At 40.4% G+C, this 17,112-nt stretch overlaps 2 protein-coding genes and 1 non-coding gene across 8 annotated transcripts in view; 1 reads left to right on the top strand and 2 right to left on the bottom strand.

Moving 5' to 3' along the window:
- The window catches only part of LOC117214477, a 95,473-nt gene that overhangs the window by 36,428 nt on the left and 41,933 nt on the right, over positions 1-17,112 (top strand). The window contains exon 1 of one of the 6 annotated variants that reach the window (XM_033460618.1): positions 13,361-13,464. The exons of the other annotated variants lie outside the window; for them this stretch is intronic. The gene's annotated coding sequence lies outside the window, so the exon portion shown is untranslated. Of the gene's footprint in view, positions 1-13,360; positions 13,465-17,112 lie in introns of those variants that run through there. 6 annotated transcript variants of the gene reach the window in all.
- Positions 1,933-4,922, bottom strand: LOC117214494. Its single transcript, XM_033460647.1, has 2 exons — positions 4,534-4,922; positions 1,933-2,434 (listed from the first exon to the last, which is right to left on the bottom strand). Exons 1-2 carry the CDS (start codon positions 4,602-4,604, stop codon positions 2,011-2,013), a joined length of 495 nt encoding a protein of 164 aa, XP_033316538.1. The 5' UTR covers positions 4,605-4,922; the 3' UTR covers positions 1,933-2,010.
- On the bottom strand, positions 4,969-5,040 carry Trnaw-cca. The gene has a single exon. It is a non-coding gene; the product is annotated as a tRNA-Trp (tRNA).

The raw sequence follows: 17,112 nt of genomic DNA, 5'->3' as shown, positions 1-17,112 counted from the left end.
AAAATTGATCGACAGATTCTTGAAATATTTATGGACCGCGTACCTTTTTGACTGGCAAGTCGCGTAACTTTTTCAACGCAAGTAACTGCACAAAGTTACCTTCTTTTTCTACCTTTCTTTTTGTACCTCGAACCATGGAAACCGTTTCTCGAATGCCACGAATGCTTCGGCACGACAAGGCACCTCGCCATTACCACTTTCGTTCGCTCTTTCCACTTATATATAAAATCGTCATTATCGCAATGGAACTATCTCGTTACATCGGTATATTTGAGCTTCTTCTACCGTCGTCGATATACGAGGAATCTACGCGGTTCCGATAATTTTCAATATCGTTCTTTTGTATTTTCATGTCTCTGACTGTAGCTTCTCCCACATCGTGTACTTTTACTAATTCCATTGCACTTACAACATCTTGCACGGTTTTTAATCATATTTTATTTTCATAGTTAGAACATTAGTTCTGTCATATACATATACGTATGCATACAGCTATACAAATGTCTAAACGCTGAGATACACGTAGATATGTACCGATAGTACTGTGGATATCAAGTTTCACTTTTTTGTTTTGTTTCGAGTTTCGTACTAGATGCTTCTAATAGGAATTCACTCAGCCGAATAAAGGAAAGAAAACACGGCGTACGAACACCGATACAATATTTATCTACGTTTTCGAAGCGGAAAGAGTCGTTCGTTACTGGCAGATATTACGTTCGAATAACAAAGCGCTCGGATGTCAGCACTAACCTTACCAGAGCCGGTCAAATGACCGGTTTCAAAATTTCATCTAGAATTCTACATTTATCGTTATTTCTTTTAACTTGAACTTCCTTTAACTTTAAATAAATTAATTAATAAAACTAACTTCATTAACCCCAATTCTTACATTATGCGATTAACCTAACCTCAATTCTTACATTATGCGATTAATTAATTTCTCAATTTTCCTTAAATATAAGAATTTACATAAGGTTAGGTGAACAAAAGAGGTAACAACGAGCGTAGAATTTTCAAGCATTCGAACGTATTGCCGTATCTAACGAATCTATCGTAAAGTCTCGTTTCCACGAAGACCAAACATTCTCGAACGTCCTCTCGCTACCATCCTCGATACAAAACCTCTGGTTCCCCGTTTCCATTTGCATCCAGATTACTTTTTAGGCCTCGCTGTCCCCCGTTCGACCCACCTGGCCAACAATTATGGTTTTCTCCGAAATTTTCGACCGGTAGCGTAGTATTGGTGGCGCGAGGGGACGCGGCCGCTCGCGTTTATCGAAAGTAAGCACGTCGAGAGCGGCGATCAACGTTCCCCGGCGGGGACTTTCGGATGATCGCCGACTGAGGGCCGATCCGCAAGAAGCGGTCCGGCGAGATCACGCGTGGATCGGTTCTCGCCGTGGAAAAACTGGTCCCCTCGGTGGACCGCGTCGTTTCTTCTCGTGCAGCGGTCATACTTTCGTTGTTGCTGGGTCGACTTGAAATTTAGCCTCCCGTCGGAATGTTGAGTGTGGCTCTGGCCAACGACTTTTTACGTTTTATGAGCGAATGCTCGTAGAAAGACTGGCTAATTTGTTAGTACGTTCGCTGTCACGCGAATTTCTGTGTGTTTCGTGCTGGCAGTCGCGGTAGGCTCTTTGCAACATATTATGCCGCGTTTACATCGACACGCGCGAGACAAATTCTTTGATCGCGTTATTCGGACTGTTATTTCAATCGGCTGAAAAAAATGTAACAAAGAAGGAAGTTTGGTATCGTTTAATTGTAATTTGTAAAATTGATATTGTAATTAAAAAATTTGGCTAACGAGATGTCAAAGATCTTTAGAACATAATCACCGTTCGTAGGAATCAAATTTGTAATATTATCAAGTTTGTTAATTCGAGAGTTTTGTATCATTATTTAAACATTATGGTTTATAATTTGAAAATGAGAACTTTTTTCAATGGATTTAATAGAAGTGTGCAGCATGTTGAGATAAAAATGTTCTACGACGTACGAATGCAATCGTTAATTGACTTTTTTCAAGTACGTATTTATGGAGAAGTAAGTTCTGGGAAACCAAGCGTCATTCGTCAGTTTCACGTTACTTTCTCCCTCCAGCTCGCGCAGGAAAGTAAAAATGGAGAGCGACGTCGCCTTTCCTTCCCTCGGGGAACCGACTTTCCGCAGGGTGGCCTTAATGGCGGCTAATAGGCATGACTTTCTTAAACCGGGCAGCAGCCGGTCAAAAATTATGTCCAGCCATCTACCATTCAACGCACCACTTCGTCTTCGGCCCAGAGAAACATTGTTGCGTCGCTTTCCAACATTTTTCATCGCGTCAGTCGCCGAATCAATCCTCCTCGCGATCATTATGGCCAACTGTCTGTTGGTATTCCAAAGTATATCCCTCCTTGAACTTCTGACTCGCCTTTCCAATATACAACACTTTCTGAAATTAGAAATTCCTTCTAATATGTGGTATTCTTTAGTTTTTGTCCGTGTGTATTGGTTATTTAAATTACACTTTTCGGATAACCTAATCAGATTACTTTTCAAATCCTATCACAGTTGAAAATGCTATAGAAAAGTTTGCTAGCATTGGTTCCTAACCTTACCCGAGAATGGTCTTAAGGTTAGGTTAGAAACCTCTTAAGGTTAGGTTAGAAACCTCTTAAGGTTAGGTTAGAAAACTCTTAAGGTTAGGTTAGAGTTTCTTCTAATATAATTCTTGTAATTTCTGTCGAGATATACAGACCGCTTCAATTTTTCACGTTCCAAACATTGTTCGTAGTTTCTATAAGCCCAAGTGAGAAAATTTTGTTGCATAAAAATTCCTCAAAAGCTTTCTTTATCTTATTACATCGGTCTGTTGGAAATAGGCCTTAACGTGGACTCGAAACAGATTGCTTTTCGCGTCTTATTATATTCTTGGAAGTGTTCCAGAGAATTTTGGTAGTGTTGGCTCGTAAACCGTGTTATTGGGAATAGGCTAAAGGATTTTTAAAGGTTGCAGTATTCGAAATAACCTTGGAAAGATCTGGAATCCCGAAAGGAATTTTTCAAGAGCTTGAGTACAAACTATCTGACAATGATTTAATGTATGAATAGGCGATCTAACGTGCGGACTTGACGCGTTTCGTTTTGGCTTTAATTGGAAATTTGAAAAAGCGATTAAATCATGGAGAATTGTTGGAATATCGTTAAAACGTTGAGAAGAAGCGCAGGAGCAAGATTTATCAGATGAGAACCTATAAATCTATAGTTGTACCCTCCGTGCTCAATAAATTTACAACTCTCGACTAACCCTAAAACGATTTCAATAACCAATCTCAACAAAGCTAATAAAAGTCACGAAAGCAAGAGTAACAGATCTATAAATCTATTCTGCGATTAACTGCAGAGTCTAAGGAACAAACAGCGTAATAAAAAGTGCGAGTAATGATAGAATTGCTTCAGCTACCAGCGTCAACCATCATATTTTTATGATTGGAAAGCACGATGGAAGGAAAAGTGTCGTTGCCACGCTTGCGAACAATTTCTGGTAGATTGCGCAGCATTAATTTATGTTCAGACTAATCACTGGCGTGCCGGTATAGGCTGGTGCGTCGAGGTCAGGGTCACGTTTATCGTACAAGGGGAAAGCGGGGAAAAAGAAACTGTTTGATCGCCATATTCAGTCGAGGAGAAACTTCTCTTCTGTCAGAAGAAAAGCTGTTTGGGTTAGGTGAATCGTAGGGTGAAAAAAGTTGAAAGAAAGTTAGCCTCTGTCTGCGACGTAGGTAGAAGCTGTAAGCTCTAACGAGACTCTACTTATCTTCAATTTTCACCAGCTGCAAACCAGACAGAGACACGTCCAGTTATACCAGTTATAGTTAGATGAGATGAAGTTTAACGCGCCTGTATTTTACCAAACACTATTTGAATGTCCTAATAAAATTTCTCTATATGGGGAAGATTATGAACTGGTCATTTTGAACATTGCTGGTTTAGGTTCATCACATATTAAGAATCACAGCTCGATGCAGATACTGAAAGAGTTACAGAATTTTCATAGGCAAGTCCGTAGGTGGAAAAATGAAGAAACGTTGCTTTTTCATCGTACCAATGTCTTAGGTGCTAATGTACATCCCAAAATTGCCTCTGTATAAAACAATGTAGGCGCCACAAGCGATAGACATGGTGGAACATGTGGACACTAAACGTCCCCAATGGGTCTTGCATCGATCACAAACTATGCAACATGTTGAGATAACTGATGGTGCAAAAAAGTCTATGATCTGCATCTGACATGCTAATCGCTTGGATTATATAAATAAATAAATACTGTTGCTCATGAATTACTGCATAAGAGGGAGCCTAACGTTGTATCATTCTATGCACAAACATTAAGGTTTTATATGAGGTGTTAATATTCAATTGATTTTATCACGATCATGAGAAATCTTAGGTGTTGTTTGTCTCGACAAGATAATGTATATATAGGGAGCAGTGGATCAAGGTGAACACTGGTATCAAGGCGAATTCTCAAGTGTGGATGAGGCTACGTACGCCTTCACGGCCTCTGATAAGGCAATTATTTTCGTTCGACGACTGGTGACACACTTTTGCCAGCCGATCATCCTGAAATCTCGCTCTTTTTCCACGCTGACTTTCGTGAAACTTTCTCGAGGAGATCCGATGCATTTTTATGAGCCGTGCCGCTGCTCAGGATTCAATGATCGTCGCCGAGTGAGTCTGAAGTTCCTGATATGGCCAGCAGGAGTAAGGTACCCGGTTTTCTTGCGAGCCATTTTTTTTAATCACAACATCCGTCATGAATAATTGGTCCATCCTTCACCTGTCTTCTCTCCAGCCGATTTCTACTCCCATAAGATATATTATCCCATAATTTCACGCCTTTGTTAGGTTAAAGGTACATATCGCTACAGCTTTTCCATTTCAACCAATTTACCGATTAGCTATAATTAGGTAGCGAATACGAATTGACCCCGACGTGATTTGAACACGCAACCTTCTGATTTGGAGTCAGACGCGCTACCGTTGCGCCACGGAGTCTGTTAATTAGGTAGCGTTATTGGTTATTAAGGTCTAGAAAACTAGCAATAGTTCAGCGACTGCTACACTGTGTCACTGTTACATTATTGGTAGTAAGTCAAAGTGTCAGTTCATATTGCAGTGCGTGTGCTTCCTGGCTTTTAATTCCCTTAGAAACTGAATTACATTGCGAAATGGGTTGATCACTGGCCTTAATTAGGGACGAGCTTATGTGTATGTATAAAGACTTGTTTTTCTTCTTCTTCAAAGACTCGTAATTCTAGTTTTTAAGTATATTATACAACATAGTCACCAATGATGATAGTCACAATCGTGTAAGATGGTCCAGAGGATCAACAGCTATTCGAAAACGAAGATTTCGATTAGAAATATATCTTTTCGTATTACACGCATTCTGTGAAATCTGTCTTCTAATAACAAAAGTAATAATATCAATGAAATCGTACAAGTCAGGCCGAAGAACCGATGGCCAAGAAAACACAAGGATTTCTATTAAAAATACCTAAACTGAAGAGTGTGGTAACCTAACCTATACTGTGTAGTAACCGGCTGTCGGAGATAAACAGCTACGATTAAATCACGTGTACGTTGTTATCCCTCGACAGATCGATTTGTATCCAGGCTGATCTTAATGGGTGAGCAACGTCGCCCGTTAACGAGTCCTGGCTAACCAACGAAAATTTTGATTAATCGAACGACAAAGGATGACGGATGCGTACGCGAAAATTGTACACGGCCCCTCTCTGTTGCAGCGTTGTTTTTAACGTCGGTCGATAATTCAACGAGAGTTGTTCAAAAGGATGGAGGGAAGATGCGCGCGCATGCGATACCACGCGCGAGACACAAAACGTGCATCGAAACCACTTTGTTGAATATTCCAGCCGGTTGGTTGTTACTCTTCAACGAGCATCGAGGAGGAGCCCTCTTTCCTCACGCGATTTCGCGTGCTTCCAGAAATCCTGTCCTCGATGATCTGAAGGCTGGTTATTACACATATCAGATTGCCAAACTGATGGAAATTCCACTTTTCGTATAAATTTCGTAACTTTATTATCTGGATACACGATAAACGTTCAACTTCTTAAAGAAACAGCTGATTTACTGTCGTAAGTTTACTTTTAAGCAAACGACATTGATAGCATTCTGAAATGAATGTTTAACATACAAATAGAAGATTGGAAATCTCGTACGACTATACGGTAAACGAATTTCTTAATCTTACAGCGTTTCTCTATTTTTCTATTTGTACAGTTAAGCGACGTTTTGTCGCATTCTTTTTCTTTTCGAAAGTTATCCGTAGGTTGTTAAATTTAGCTGCTGTACGAGCACTTCTTACACCGAGTGTATATTATGTAGACGTTAGGAGATGCGTTTAGTGTTCGATGAAAAGTAACTAGCGTAGGGAGAAAGTAACTAGGATCTAGTGAGTATCGCAGTATCTCACGCAACGTAGTCACGTTTCACATGTTCGAAGGAAACGTCCGATTAGTTTGACCCGGTTCCAAGAGATCCACGGCCTTCTCGGCTTACTTACCTTTGCTCCCCGTGCTAGAATCGATACGATCGTCCTATAAGCGCGATGAAACGCTGGTGGAAAGGTCCTTGAATGTGAACAACCTGGGATGTCGGATGACAACGACCTTGCTACTCTGACATATCCTCGTGACATCCTTTTCGCGGTGCTCGTTTTCCCGCCGCCAGTTTCGATCTGACCTTAAAACACGCGTTACATGGAAACACGGCTTTAATTAAGCTAGTCTGTGTGCGTCTCGAGACTTTTTTTTTTCTTATGTTGGAGATATCGACATTCCAGGATGGACGATCTAAATACAGTCAAAAACGTTTCACCGCGCGTCATGGGTGACCCTGTTCGACATATTAAGCCCCGTTTTCAAATATGGCCACTGGTTCTCACGTACTTATCTCTTTGTCAATCGTTAGTGGCAGCCCTGAGACGCTGGATAGATGCTGGCTAAGCGATTTCTAATTGCACGACTGCCGCTGCATAATACATGGTTTAGAAAATGGTAGACGGTTATCTCGAGAGTTGGCTTAAGGCGAATCCATATTTAAGAGTGCTTAGTTTCGTTAGAACAATTTCAGGTATTAGGTTAGGTCTGGGTTGTTTAACCCCTTGAGGAGATGCTGTGGTTTGGAAGGCCATACTTTGGTATTCTTTTCCGAGATAACCATACAACTTTCTTTATTGCTTTCCTGCATACGTGTTTATTAATGTTTACAAAATATTCACGATTTTTTCCAAACGATAACGATCAAAATTACTCGACTTATACGTCATTGTGCCGAAACCCTTTAAAAAAATGTGTCCTATAGGCTGACACTTCACCTGCAAAAATTGTGGACATTCTCTAGACAATAATAAACACAGGCGCAAGAAATTGATGCAGGAAGATCTTATGGTTCCTTTGGACAAAATTGCAAAACGTACGCGAATACGCGAAAGAAGAGATTCCGTGTATTTCGGGATGATCGTAAATTCGAAACAAAATCTGAGGTTTAAGGGCTAAGTTTTGCAATTTTCTTGGAATAAAGCTTAAGTTTATTAGCATAGGGACGATTCAAGGCTACAGAGCGCTTGCGAGGCTAAGTAATAGCCATGTAGAGTCACAGGTGAGTAGCCTGGAATCTCCGATGGCAACGACCTTGCCAGTCCGCGACGTGTCCTCGCGTTATCCTCTCTCGCCGCGGCATCCTGTTTACATCCCGGTTCACCTGACGGTAAATCGACTTCTCTTTTTCTCTTGCTCGTTCCACGGGGATTATTAATGCACGCGTGTCGAGTTCGTTCCGCTTGTTGCACGCAAGCGCGTCCCGCGCGCTTCCCCCACTCCTCTTCCAACCCATCCCCACTCCTCGCTCCACTACAGATTTACTAGCCTAGTGGAAAACATTCGGTGCTCTATTTGCTGCGCTGAAAAAGAAGAACGATTTCTGCGTGGAATGCTGTACTTTTTAGTGCTTCCAGCGATGAGTAATCGTTGAACACGTAATTATTATGGTGTTGCAGATAACACGCAAGTTTTATACGATCCTCGCTAGTGTTAATGGTACTATAATCGTTTCCTAAAATGAGAATTCCCCCCAGAGAAACTTAATTAATCTATCTCTGTAGAGTTTTTTGACACGTTCTTCGGTTTTGAAAGGTAGTTTTGGATTCGAGTGAATGGTGAAAGGTAGAAAAGTCGATTCTTCAAAAGTCAAGATTTCGTGAATTTTTTATTGTGGCCAAAGATGGAAATAAGATTAAAGTGATGAAAATAATACGTAATTTAGAAGAGCAATAAACTTTTATCCATCTAGTGAATTCTCTCCCGCTATCTAGGGAATTCTAGAAAGGATAATAGCGACACGAAGCAGTGAAACAGGGAATTGTGAAAATTGAAAGATCTCAGTCTATAAAATTCCCCTGAATAATTATCTATAAATCAATGATCGCAACTAGTAGTTGTAGGAACCGAAGAGAATCGTAGAAAAGGCGAAGATGTTAGGGAGCGAAGCTAGCGGTCCAGTGGGAGCAATTGGTTACATAAAGAAGCCCGGTCCCGTTCCACGGAGCTGAGAAGAGAAATTGAATCGTAAGGTCGTTCCGTGACGCGTTCAGCTCGTAGCTAACGCTCCGCGGACACGTAACACGTCGCGCGTAGAATAATGTAAGACGTAACGATCGTCCGTAGGCTCGTACAGTAACACACCGCGCACAGGATGAAACACGATCCTGTCAGGTGAGCAGTGCGCCCCGTACACGTTCCCTGGCGTGACCTTATACACTTCGCGCAGCGATATTCTCTTCCGCGAAGAAAGCTCCGAGATCCCGTACACGTGGCCATCTCTACCGGGTGTCTTCAACCGTTCGGATCACCTCAATCGTCTCAGATCCCTTGCACAGGCGAAGTCGCGTTATTAGTGAAATTTTAGAAATTGCAAGTTGCGAGTTGCCAATACCAATGCGTCGTTTTATGTAACAGAAACAAATCTGCCATCTACGATAGAGCTTCATTTATTCCGAGTAAACTTTAAGTTTTTAATTTCGCTGAATTTGCGTATACGAATGTGAAATTTGCTTGTGTCTATGTTACATAGTAGGTGAAGGGGTATAATTAGGATAAGAAGATGATGACCCGAAGATCAAGAAATTAATATCAACGATGGGCATATCGATGATGAGTGTTGGGGTCAGGTTCCTTCTATAATCACTGACCTACCTAATCCTTATTGTTGGGACCAGGTACTTAAGTAACAATGAACACATCGTATTGAGATTCTCCGTACGAGTTTCTCAGGAAGCTCTAAATTGCAATTGTCTAGGGTCCCAAAACTAATCGTCTAAAGAAACAAACGAATCTATTTATCAGAAGAAGGTAGCACAAATAACAGCAAATTCCAAGATGAGTTGAAGAAAAATGAACATTTCCCTCTGCATTTCAACGCGTAGAATTCACCACCTGGCATCAATATCTCATATCCCATATCATGCGTAGAACTAAAAAGTTACCAAATTAGGTTATTCACCCTTGATAAGAGTTAGGGTCCATGAGAGGATTTCTAAAAATTGACTGAACTCCTAGGTCATCGCTGACGATTAACGTAATTATTGCTCGATCTGTATCGATTGCCCCAGTTGAATCCTCCTCAGGGGAGTTCAACGTCGCCGTGACGGTCAATTACGTTGACCAGAGTGGTTCCGCGGATCGTTAAAGTCTTCCTTGAATTCCCCGGCCGAACGATCGCATGAATGACCGCTCCTGCTCGATTCAGCGGAGCCTAGGCCGCAATTAACTCGCCAGAGAAGAAAGAATCGATACACTGGTCTTTCCTTATACCGTGGCCGAGAACGCTAGACCGAGCAGGAAGATCAATCACGTCTTGAACAGTTCCCTTTTTTTCTCTCCTCTGACACTGTTCAAAGTCCGCTGTATCTGTCCGCCGCTGGATGTTATTAAAAAAAAGAAACGTTTATTTAAACTCTCGTTTGTGTAAGACGGTAAATGTTCTCTCTTTTTCAAGTTGAACACGCAGAAAAATGTAGGTTGAAGGATTAGAACGAGGATAGGTGTGATTCTGACGAGACACCTTGACAATGATCACGCGTGTCAGCGTCATCGTTATTTCTTCCGAAGAAAATCTGGCATGTCCAGATGGCAAAAAATAGTCACACATGCTCATTGGGTGACGAGGGACATTCTCCTTCCTTCGCGTAATCCTCTTTGGTCTCGCTGAGCGTGACACGAATGGATATGAGATCACTTCCTACTGTGAAGTGAATTTATGCGTGCCTCCAGTCACTTTTGAAGGATTTTTTCGATCTGTCCTCAAATACAGAATTTATTAGGCCTTCTCCTTTGCTCTGATATGCAGTGTAGAAATATTCCTTTTAATCAATGTATTTAGCTTTCAGCTAATTTGTTTGGGACAGTGTACTTGCTTTGGTGTGTATCTTTACTATAGAATTACTATAGAATTCAAGTCTAGGACTATTGAATTCGTTAGGGTTGCTACATTGCCCTAGTTTGGAACATAGGAATATTCCTTTAAAGGATTAGCGTATTTAGGTTTCAACTAGTTTGTTTGGGTCAGTGTCCTTCTTTTGATTGCTAGGAATTATTGTCTACATTAAAATGAATTCATCCGTGTCTTCAGTCTCTCTTAAAGGACTTTTTTTAATCTAGCTTGTAGAATTCAACTCGTAGAACTGAACTACAGAATTTTGTTGAGCCTCCATTTTATTCTAACCTAAAATCTAGAACCATTAGCTCTGCACGAATTCGATAGTTCAATGTACTTTTTCTCGTTGGCAATAGCTTACTATTATATGTAGCATGTATTCGTAGAAGCTTCCAAAAAAGCATATTAATCACATGAAGAATGTTGCAACGTGATTTCCAAGGATAAAAGAAATGGCAATTTTTTGCCTGCGAAGAAAGGGAGACAGCTAGATACTGTTACGTGATACGTTCCACTGTTGGTAACACCGGTGTGCGTGCGCACACGTATCTGCATACAAGCGTAGCGAAACATTGAAACGAGCCTGGAGAGATCGGAGATTGCATTCCTGGCAAGGGCGTTCGCAGGTTATGTTCCCCTTATGAAGGAACTGAGAAAAGGAAAGAAAGGGGCACGCCTGAAGGTCTCTTTGGTCTCGTTCTCATGAGACGACCTGGCGTTTTTCTGTACCATCTTCGCGCTTGCTCTCACTTTTTAATCCCTTATACATCTGCGATACTTGAAATAATTCAAATTGTTTTTAAAAATTCTAGGGACTTTTTTTTATTACATTCGGTTAGCATTGACGCATATGTTGCGTCCACTTGATTATTCCAAATTTAAATTTAATATAAATAGAATATAAAATAAATTCAATATAATTAAATTACTTCAGTTAAGATTATATTTCGGTTTTTAATTGTAAAATAATAGTTCATGCAAGTATTTTTATACCTTCTCTGAGTTTGTATATTTAAAGAATCGTAACTGAATTAGTTTTAAAGCTATTGTAAGAATGTCTACAAAGATAAATGTTGAGTTTTATCTCTGCAATGTTTACGCTCTTTCATTGCCTACATTTTTTATTTCTCAGAATGAAATTACCGGCTGTAAATCATAGCGTAATGGCAATTAGAATACGTAATAAACGAACAGTAGTTTGCAAGTTGTTTGCAAACAGGTAGTGCGCTTAGTTTTTTCTGATACTAATTGCATATTAATAACTCGTTGTTGTGTCGTTATGTTATTTTGTTATTTTAAACGTTTCCTTTGTTTTGCATCTTCGTGCATAAAAATTCATGATTCACGTTCGATCTTCGACGAAGGTCCTTCCTGGAATGTAAAACTCGGGGAAAAGTTTCCAATTGAAATAGTTTTCCCCTATAGGAAACGATCTACGCAAGCATTCGTCGAATCGAATGTTCTTCCCCCTTTCGAAACCAAAAGATTTCTAACGTGAATCATAAAACTCTGGGATTTACGAGATTACACGTTCTATAAGAATTTTTATTGCCGTGTGTCATCCGCCATTCACCTCTCTTGCATCTTACTTTTACTAAATTCCTACATTCTTCGCGTTAGTTTCGTAATTATCGAAAAGTTACTAGAATGTTACTAAATCTGTTGCCGGAACTTGGGCAAATTTATGGTAAAAGGAGAAAGTCAAGGCGATAGTATTACTCAACGTAAATCGAAGAAAAAACAATTTTTCATTTAGGGTCTCTTCATTTTCGAGAAAATAAATCGAAAGCAAATTTTCGAATTCCATTTTCTCGAAAATGTAGCCCGAAACCTAACATTTTTTATTCTTTATCTCCGTCTTATTTTCGGTCATAGAGTCTCTCCCTCTCCTGGCATTATTTGCATCACGAATTTAGGTGCACGAATTTAGGTGCACAGTGACAATTTTTCTTCGACATTTTGGCCATGGAAAATTACGCGAGTGTACAAAATATATGGCAGGAGAATTGAAATAGAGTTTAGAAACCAGGTCTATTTGTATGCTAAGGTAAACACGCGTTACAAAATGGTATGTCGGCAGGTGGAATAAATTATCCCTGTGCGCGACCCTGATCGTGCGCAAATAATACTATAGATCAGTTTACGTCACTGGAACGACAATTACCGTCGTTTAAGGATGCAACATGCGCAGAACAGGTGATGACATTCGTGGCCGACCTTCTCCTAGACTCGCTCCTGGGATACATTCTTCATATTCCCCTGGAAATATTCTATGACATCCACTGTATCATTCAGAACTCGTGGCTGAGCCCATCATCAGCCATAAAGCAGCTAGGATCTTCAAAAGTTAGTGATTTATTAATATTAGAGAAAAAGGACACCGAGGAATATAATTCACTTTAGACGTTAATACACAGCTTGGAATATTAATTTCAGACGATATAAATTTTAACCCTTCTTTTTGGCCTAATTGAAAGATTACTGCCTATAGACTTAAATCATTATCAAATATGAATAATTTATTAAGTAGTGTCAGACACTGCTCAGGCACTACTCAGGTAGAAATATTTCTCTCGGACCATTTGAATGGCATCCATAGGCGACCTTCTGACGAGACCCAAACTGGGGACAAAATGAACGGAAGGAAAAAGGAAGGCGGTGGCATTGCAAGGCTGCTGGCCGGGTTTTGCAATCGCGTTGTGATGCAATCGGACCACGGAGTCTCGTCGCGACACTGAAACGAATCCACCTGCGTGTTCAGTGAGAGACAGCCTTGCCTCTGGTTTATTTCGTGTTTTCGAACAGTGCTCCAACGATTATCGTTATAGGCAAGATTGCCGTTTCTTCGTCACGGGATCGTGTTACCTTCCTCTCCTCGTTTTTTTTTTTTGTTTTCTTTATCTACGCTGCCAACCGAAACACAGATGCTTAGGGAATGGTTTAACGTCCTGTGGATTCACGGTACATGCGTTTCTTTGTTCTTGTTCGGTTTTTTTAGTCCTTTTACCGTGACTCTTATACTCGCTAACGCGTGCAAGCTTTCGCGTGCATGCGTTTACGTGTTTCATAGGAGAAAATAGGAACACACAGGGGCACATAGTGTAACTGATATGCATCATGCTGGACTAAAGTGTTCTTTAAGAAAACGCTGAAAGTTGTTCGTCCTAAATCTCGTGTGAATTTTTTTTAATTTTTTTTTATTTAATATTTCACATTCACAATTTGTGCAATTCGTGTGAATTGGCGTAGAAATATTAATTGTCAGAACTATATCTGGTAGCGGCTTGGTCGTATGTATATTTTATTATAACTTGTGTAACGGTAGAACTGTATTTACTGGTAGAACACCGTACCATCAGGTTGAGTAAATTCTTGACAATTACATCCAATTATGCGAACGTTTAATTCCCATTTTATGGATGAAAAATGACAGGCAGTGGAGGGAACCGGCGAATCTCTGTTACGCGAGACGTTTGATCCCGGATGAAACGCGAAATAAGCGCGGTTCCAGTGGACAGCAAAGAGTCAGATAAAAAAAAACTTATCATCAGTTTACGGCGATGGAATTCACTTGAACCCAGTTTGATGGAACAGTAACTCGTAAATATAGCTTAGAAAGTGATAAACGTGGAATGTCTGCACGTGTGAGAATTGAGTTGGGTTTCGTTATTAGAAGACTATTTACGACGTTGTTTGAAACCACGATTATCTAATCTATAGAAGTTGGCGTTTGTTTGGCCAATCTTGGGACGAATTGTTCATAGACTGTACTTTGGTCGTGTTCTTCCTAGTCATCGTGTATGCCCAGTAATTATGATACAAATAGTGGAATTTTTCCAATTTCTAAGCACCACTTTGCAAGTCCGTAGAGAGGCCAATTTTGGCGAACCAGCACTCGAGTAAGTACTACCAGTTTAACCAGTTACGATCATCAAGTTGTGTTGTTATATTTTAATCGACGAGAGAGCTTTGTGCACTGTTCAACGTGGACCGTCGTGGCGAGGCTGTGAGAGACAATAGTGTTAGCAACTTTCTCTTCTGCATGTGATGACAATCGGCCGGATATCGACCACATGCTCATGCACACAGTGTATAGAGTACCCACTGTAGCATAGTATTAGTGTACTATATTGCAGCGATACGATACCGAAAGAAGAATGTTCATCGAAGAAGTTATCATCTTACAAATAGTCGCGATATATCTGAAAACACGAAATTCCAGAAAGTAATTCACAGTAGGCACTCGTATACGGCGAAACGAAGAAATGGAGGACGCGTTAACCGAACCGGATAATTGCAGTATCATGTTTCGTTGTCGATATTGGATTTATCTGGCGATAGGCGCGGTGTCCGTTACGAACAAAAAATATCTCCATTCCAGGCGTTTATTTATTTTTCCAGGTGTCGATAATCCGACTGGCTCATTTAAACAATGGTATTTTTAACTCGATAAGTGTATTAGTCATGGACGTTTCTTCGAGTGGATCAAACTTGGCCGGATTAGTACGATGACGTAATTCGATTAGTCATCGATTTGGATTAATTACAATTATTATTGTTTATGTGCGGACCTCTATATTTTATATTTTTTATTCCTCAGCGAAGTATTAATTTTCTAAATATTATTTTTATCGGTTATTTATACTTTATTTTATCTTGCACGTTCGAATTTCACACAAATGCATAAAAATATTGCCAGCCCTTTCATTCTCTTTCTTCGAGCGAAAGATTCCACGAGCACTTCCGCATTCGTAATTTCCCTGCGAGTCTCAGCGAGCTCTCCGGTCCACCGAGGAAAGTTGTTTATAGCCATTCCCCTTCTTATTTCCCCTCTTCCACCGACCGGCCAACACAACCCGTATCATTGAGCTCGCGTGAATTCTAATCGCTTTTTACGTAATATGAAGCAGGGCTGCGTGCAAGGAATGCATCGTTGCGCTTCTTCTTCCACGGTTGAAAGGCTTCGCCGGTTCCTGTCGATGCAACCTGGCGCACGGTGCTCGTAAATCAGCCTGTTTTTAGTCATGCTATCGTTAGCCAGGCTAGTTCTTACTCCCTGTCTTTAAGACATTAGGCATTGGGACAAGAAACTTGCCTGATGAACCTGGAGCAAACTTGCTCGTTGGCGTGGTTTCGTGAAAGGAGATTCTAGGTTTGTATCAAGGTCCAGGCTAGATCTTGCACTATAGTCTAACCAGCCAGAGTTGGCGTTGCCGTGGCGAGGATCTCGTCAAGATCATTTGGTCTAATTGTAATGAATTTAGGTACCTTGCCACAGGGAAAAGTAGGGTGATCTAATCAGATCTAGTGTGATCATGTGGTCTAATTGTGATGAGTCTGTGTAGAATGATACAGGACATGGTACAAGAAGGTCATCTTTCTAGCCACATATGTTGAGGAACTCTAGTAGCAAGGATTCTGTCAAGATCATCTTCCTAGTCACATATGCTGAGCAAGTTGAGTAGCAAGGATTTTGTCAAGATCATGTGATCTAATTGTAATGAATTTAGGTAGCTTGTCACAGGGAAAAGTAGGCTGATCTAATCAAACCTAATAGTAAGGACTTAGCCAAGATCATGTGGTCTAATTGTGATGAGTCTGTGTAGAATGATACAGGACATAGTACATTAAGAAGGTCATCTTTCTAGCCACATATGCTGAGGAAGTCTAGTAGCAAGGATTCTGTCAAGATCATCTTCCTAGTCACATATGCTGAGCAAGTCGAGTAGCAAGGATTTTGTCAAAATCATGTGATCTAATTGTAATGAATTTAGGTAGCTTGTCATAGGGAAAAGTAGGGTGGTCTAATCAAATCTAATGATAAGGACTTAGCCAAGAGATCGTTTGCTCTAATTATGATGAATCTGCGTAGAATGATATAGGCTGAAGTAGATTACAAAGATCGTCTTGCTAACCACATCTGCTGAGGAAGTCTAGTAGCAAGGATTGTGTCAAGATCATTTGGTTTAATTATGACGAATTTGGTTGTATTAGATGAACAGAGGGAAAAGTTATAATAGATTAAGAAGGCCATCTTTCTAGTCACACATGTAGACCTGTGCTGCGGTAGATTCATATATCAACTCTGGCTGTCTCGACTTTGGTCTGTTTTGTTCCACAAATTAGCCCTAGTTCTGTGTACGTGAGGTGATTAGGCGGTTGGCATGTTACGATTCACGCTTGATGTCTGAATGATCAGTGTTTGATTGCCAGTTTCCTAGGTCCTCGGAGATATTACTGGCGTCAGCAATTTTGGCTGTTTTTAAAAAAATTCCCTTTGCATTAGAAATATTATTTGTGTCAATGTATCGCGAAACTGCCACTATTAGCAACAACTTTTGCCCATCCTTCGGACCACTGCTAACTTATCATTCTGTTTTTTCTTCTCTGTTGCAGGTAAGTCGAGCCCTGAAGTATAGAGTACACCTTGTCCAAACCGGTAAAGCTTCTACTATAATGATCAGTATCTGGTATAACGATATAATGATAAGTATCTAATATAAGGATAATGAAACAGAGGAAACTATCAGGTGGACGTTTGAAGATCAGTTTGTAGTCTAAGTATCTGTGTGTCTGTGTATTATCGAGCCATGATATGGAAAATTTCAC

Source organism: Bombus bifarius, unplaced genomic scaffold (assembly GCF_011952205.1).
Source record: "Bombus bifarius isolate JDL3187 unplaced genomic scaffold, Bbif_JDL3187 scf7180000009200, whole genome shotgun sequence".
In the NCBI taxonomy this organism is placed as follows: Eukaryota; Metazoa; Arthropoda; class Insecta; order Hymenoptera; family Apidae; genus Bombus; species Bombus bifarius.
Note: the sequence above shows the minus strand (reverse complement) of the source record. Positions and strands in the feature narration are given on the sequence as shown.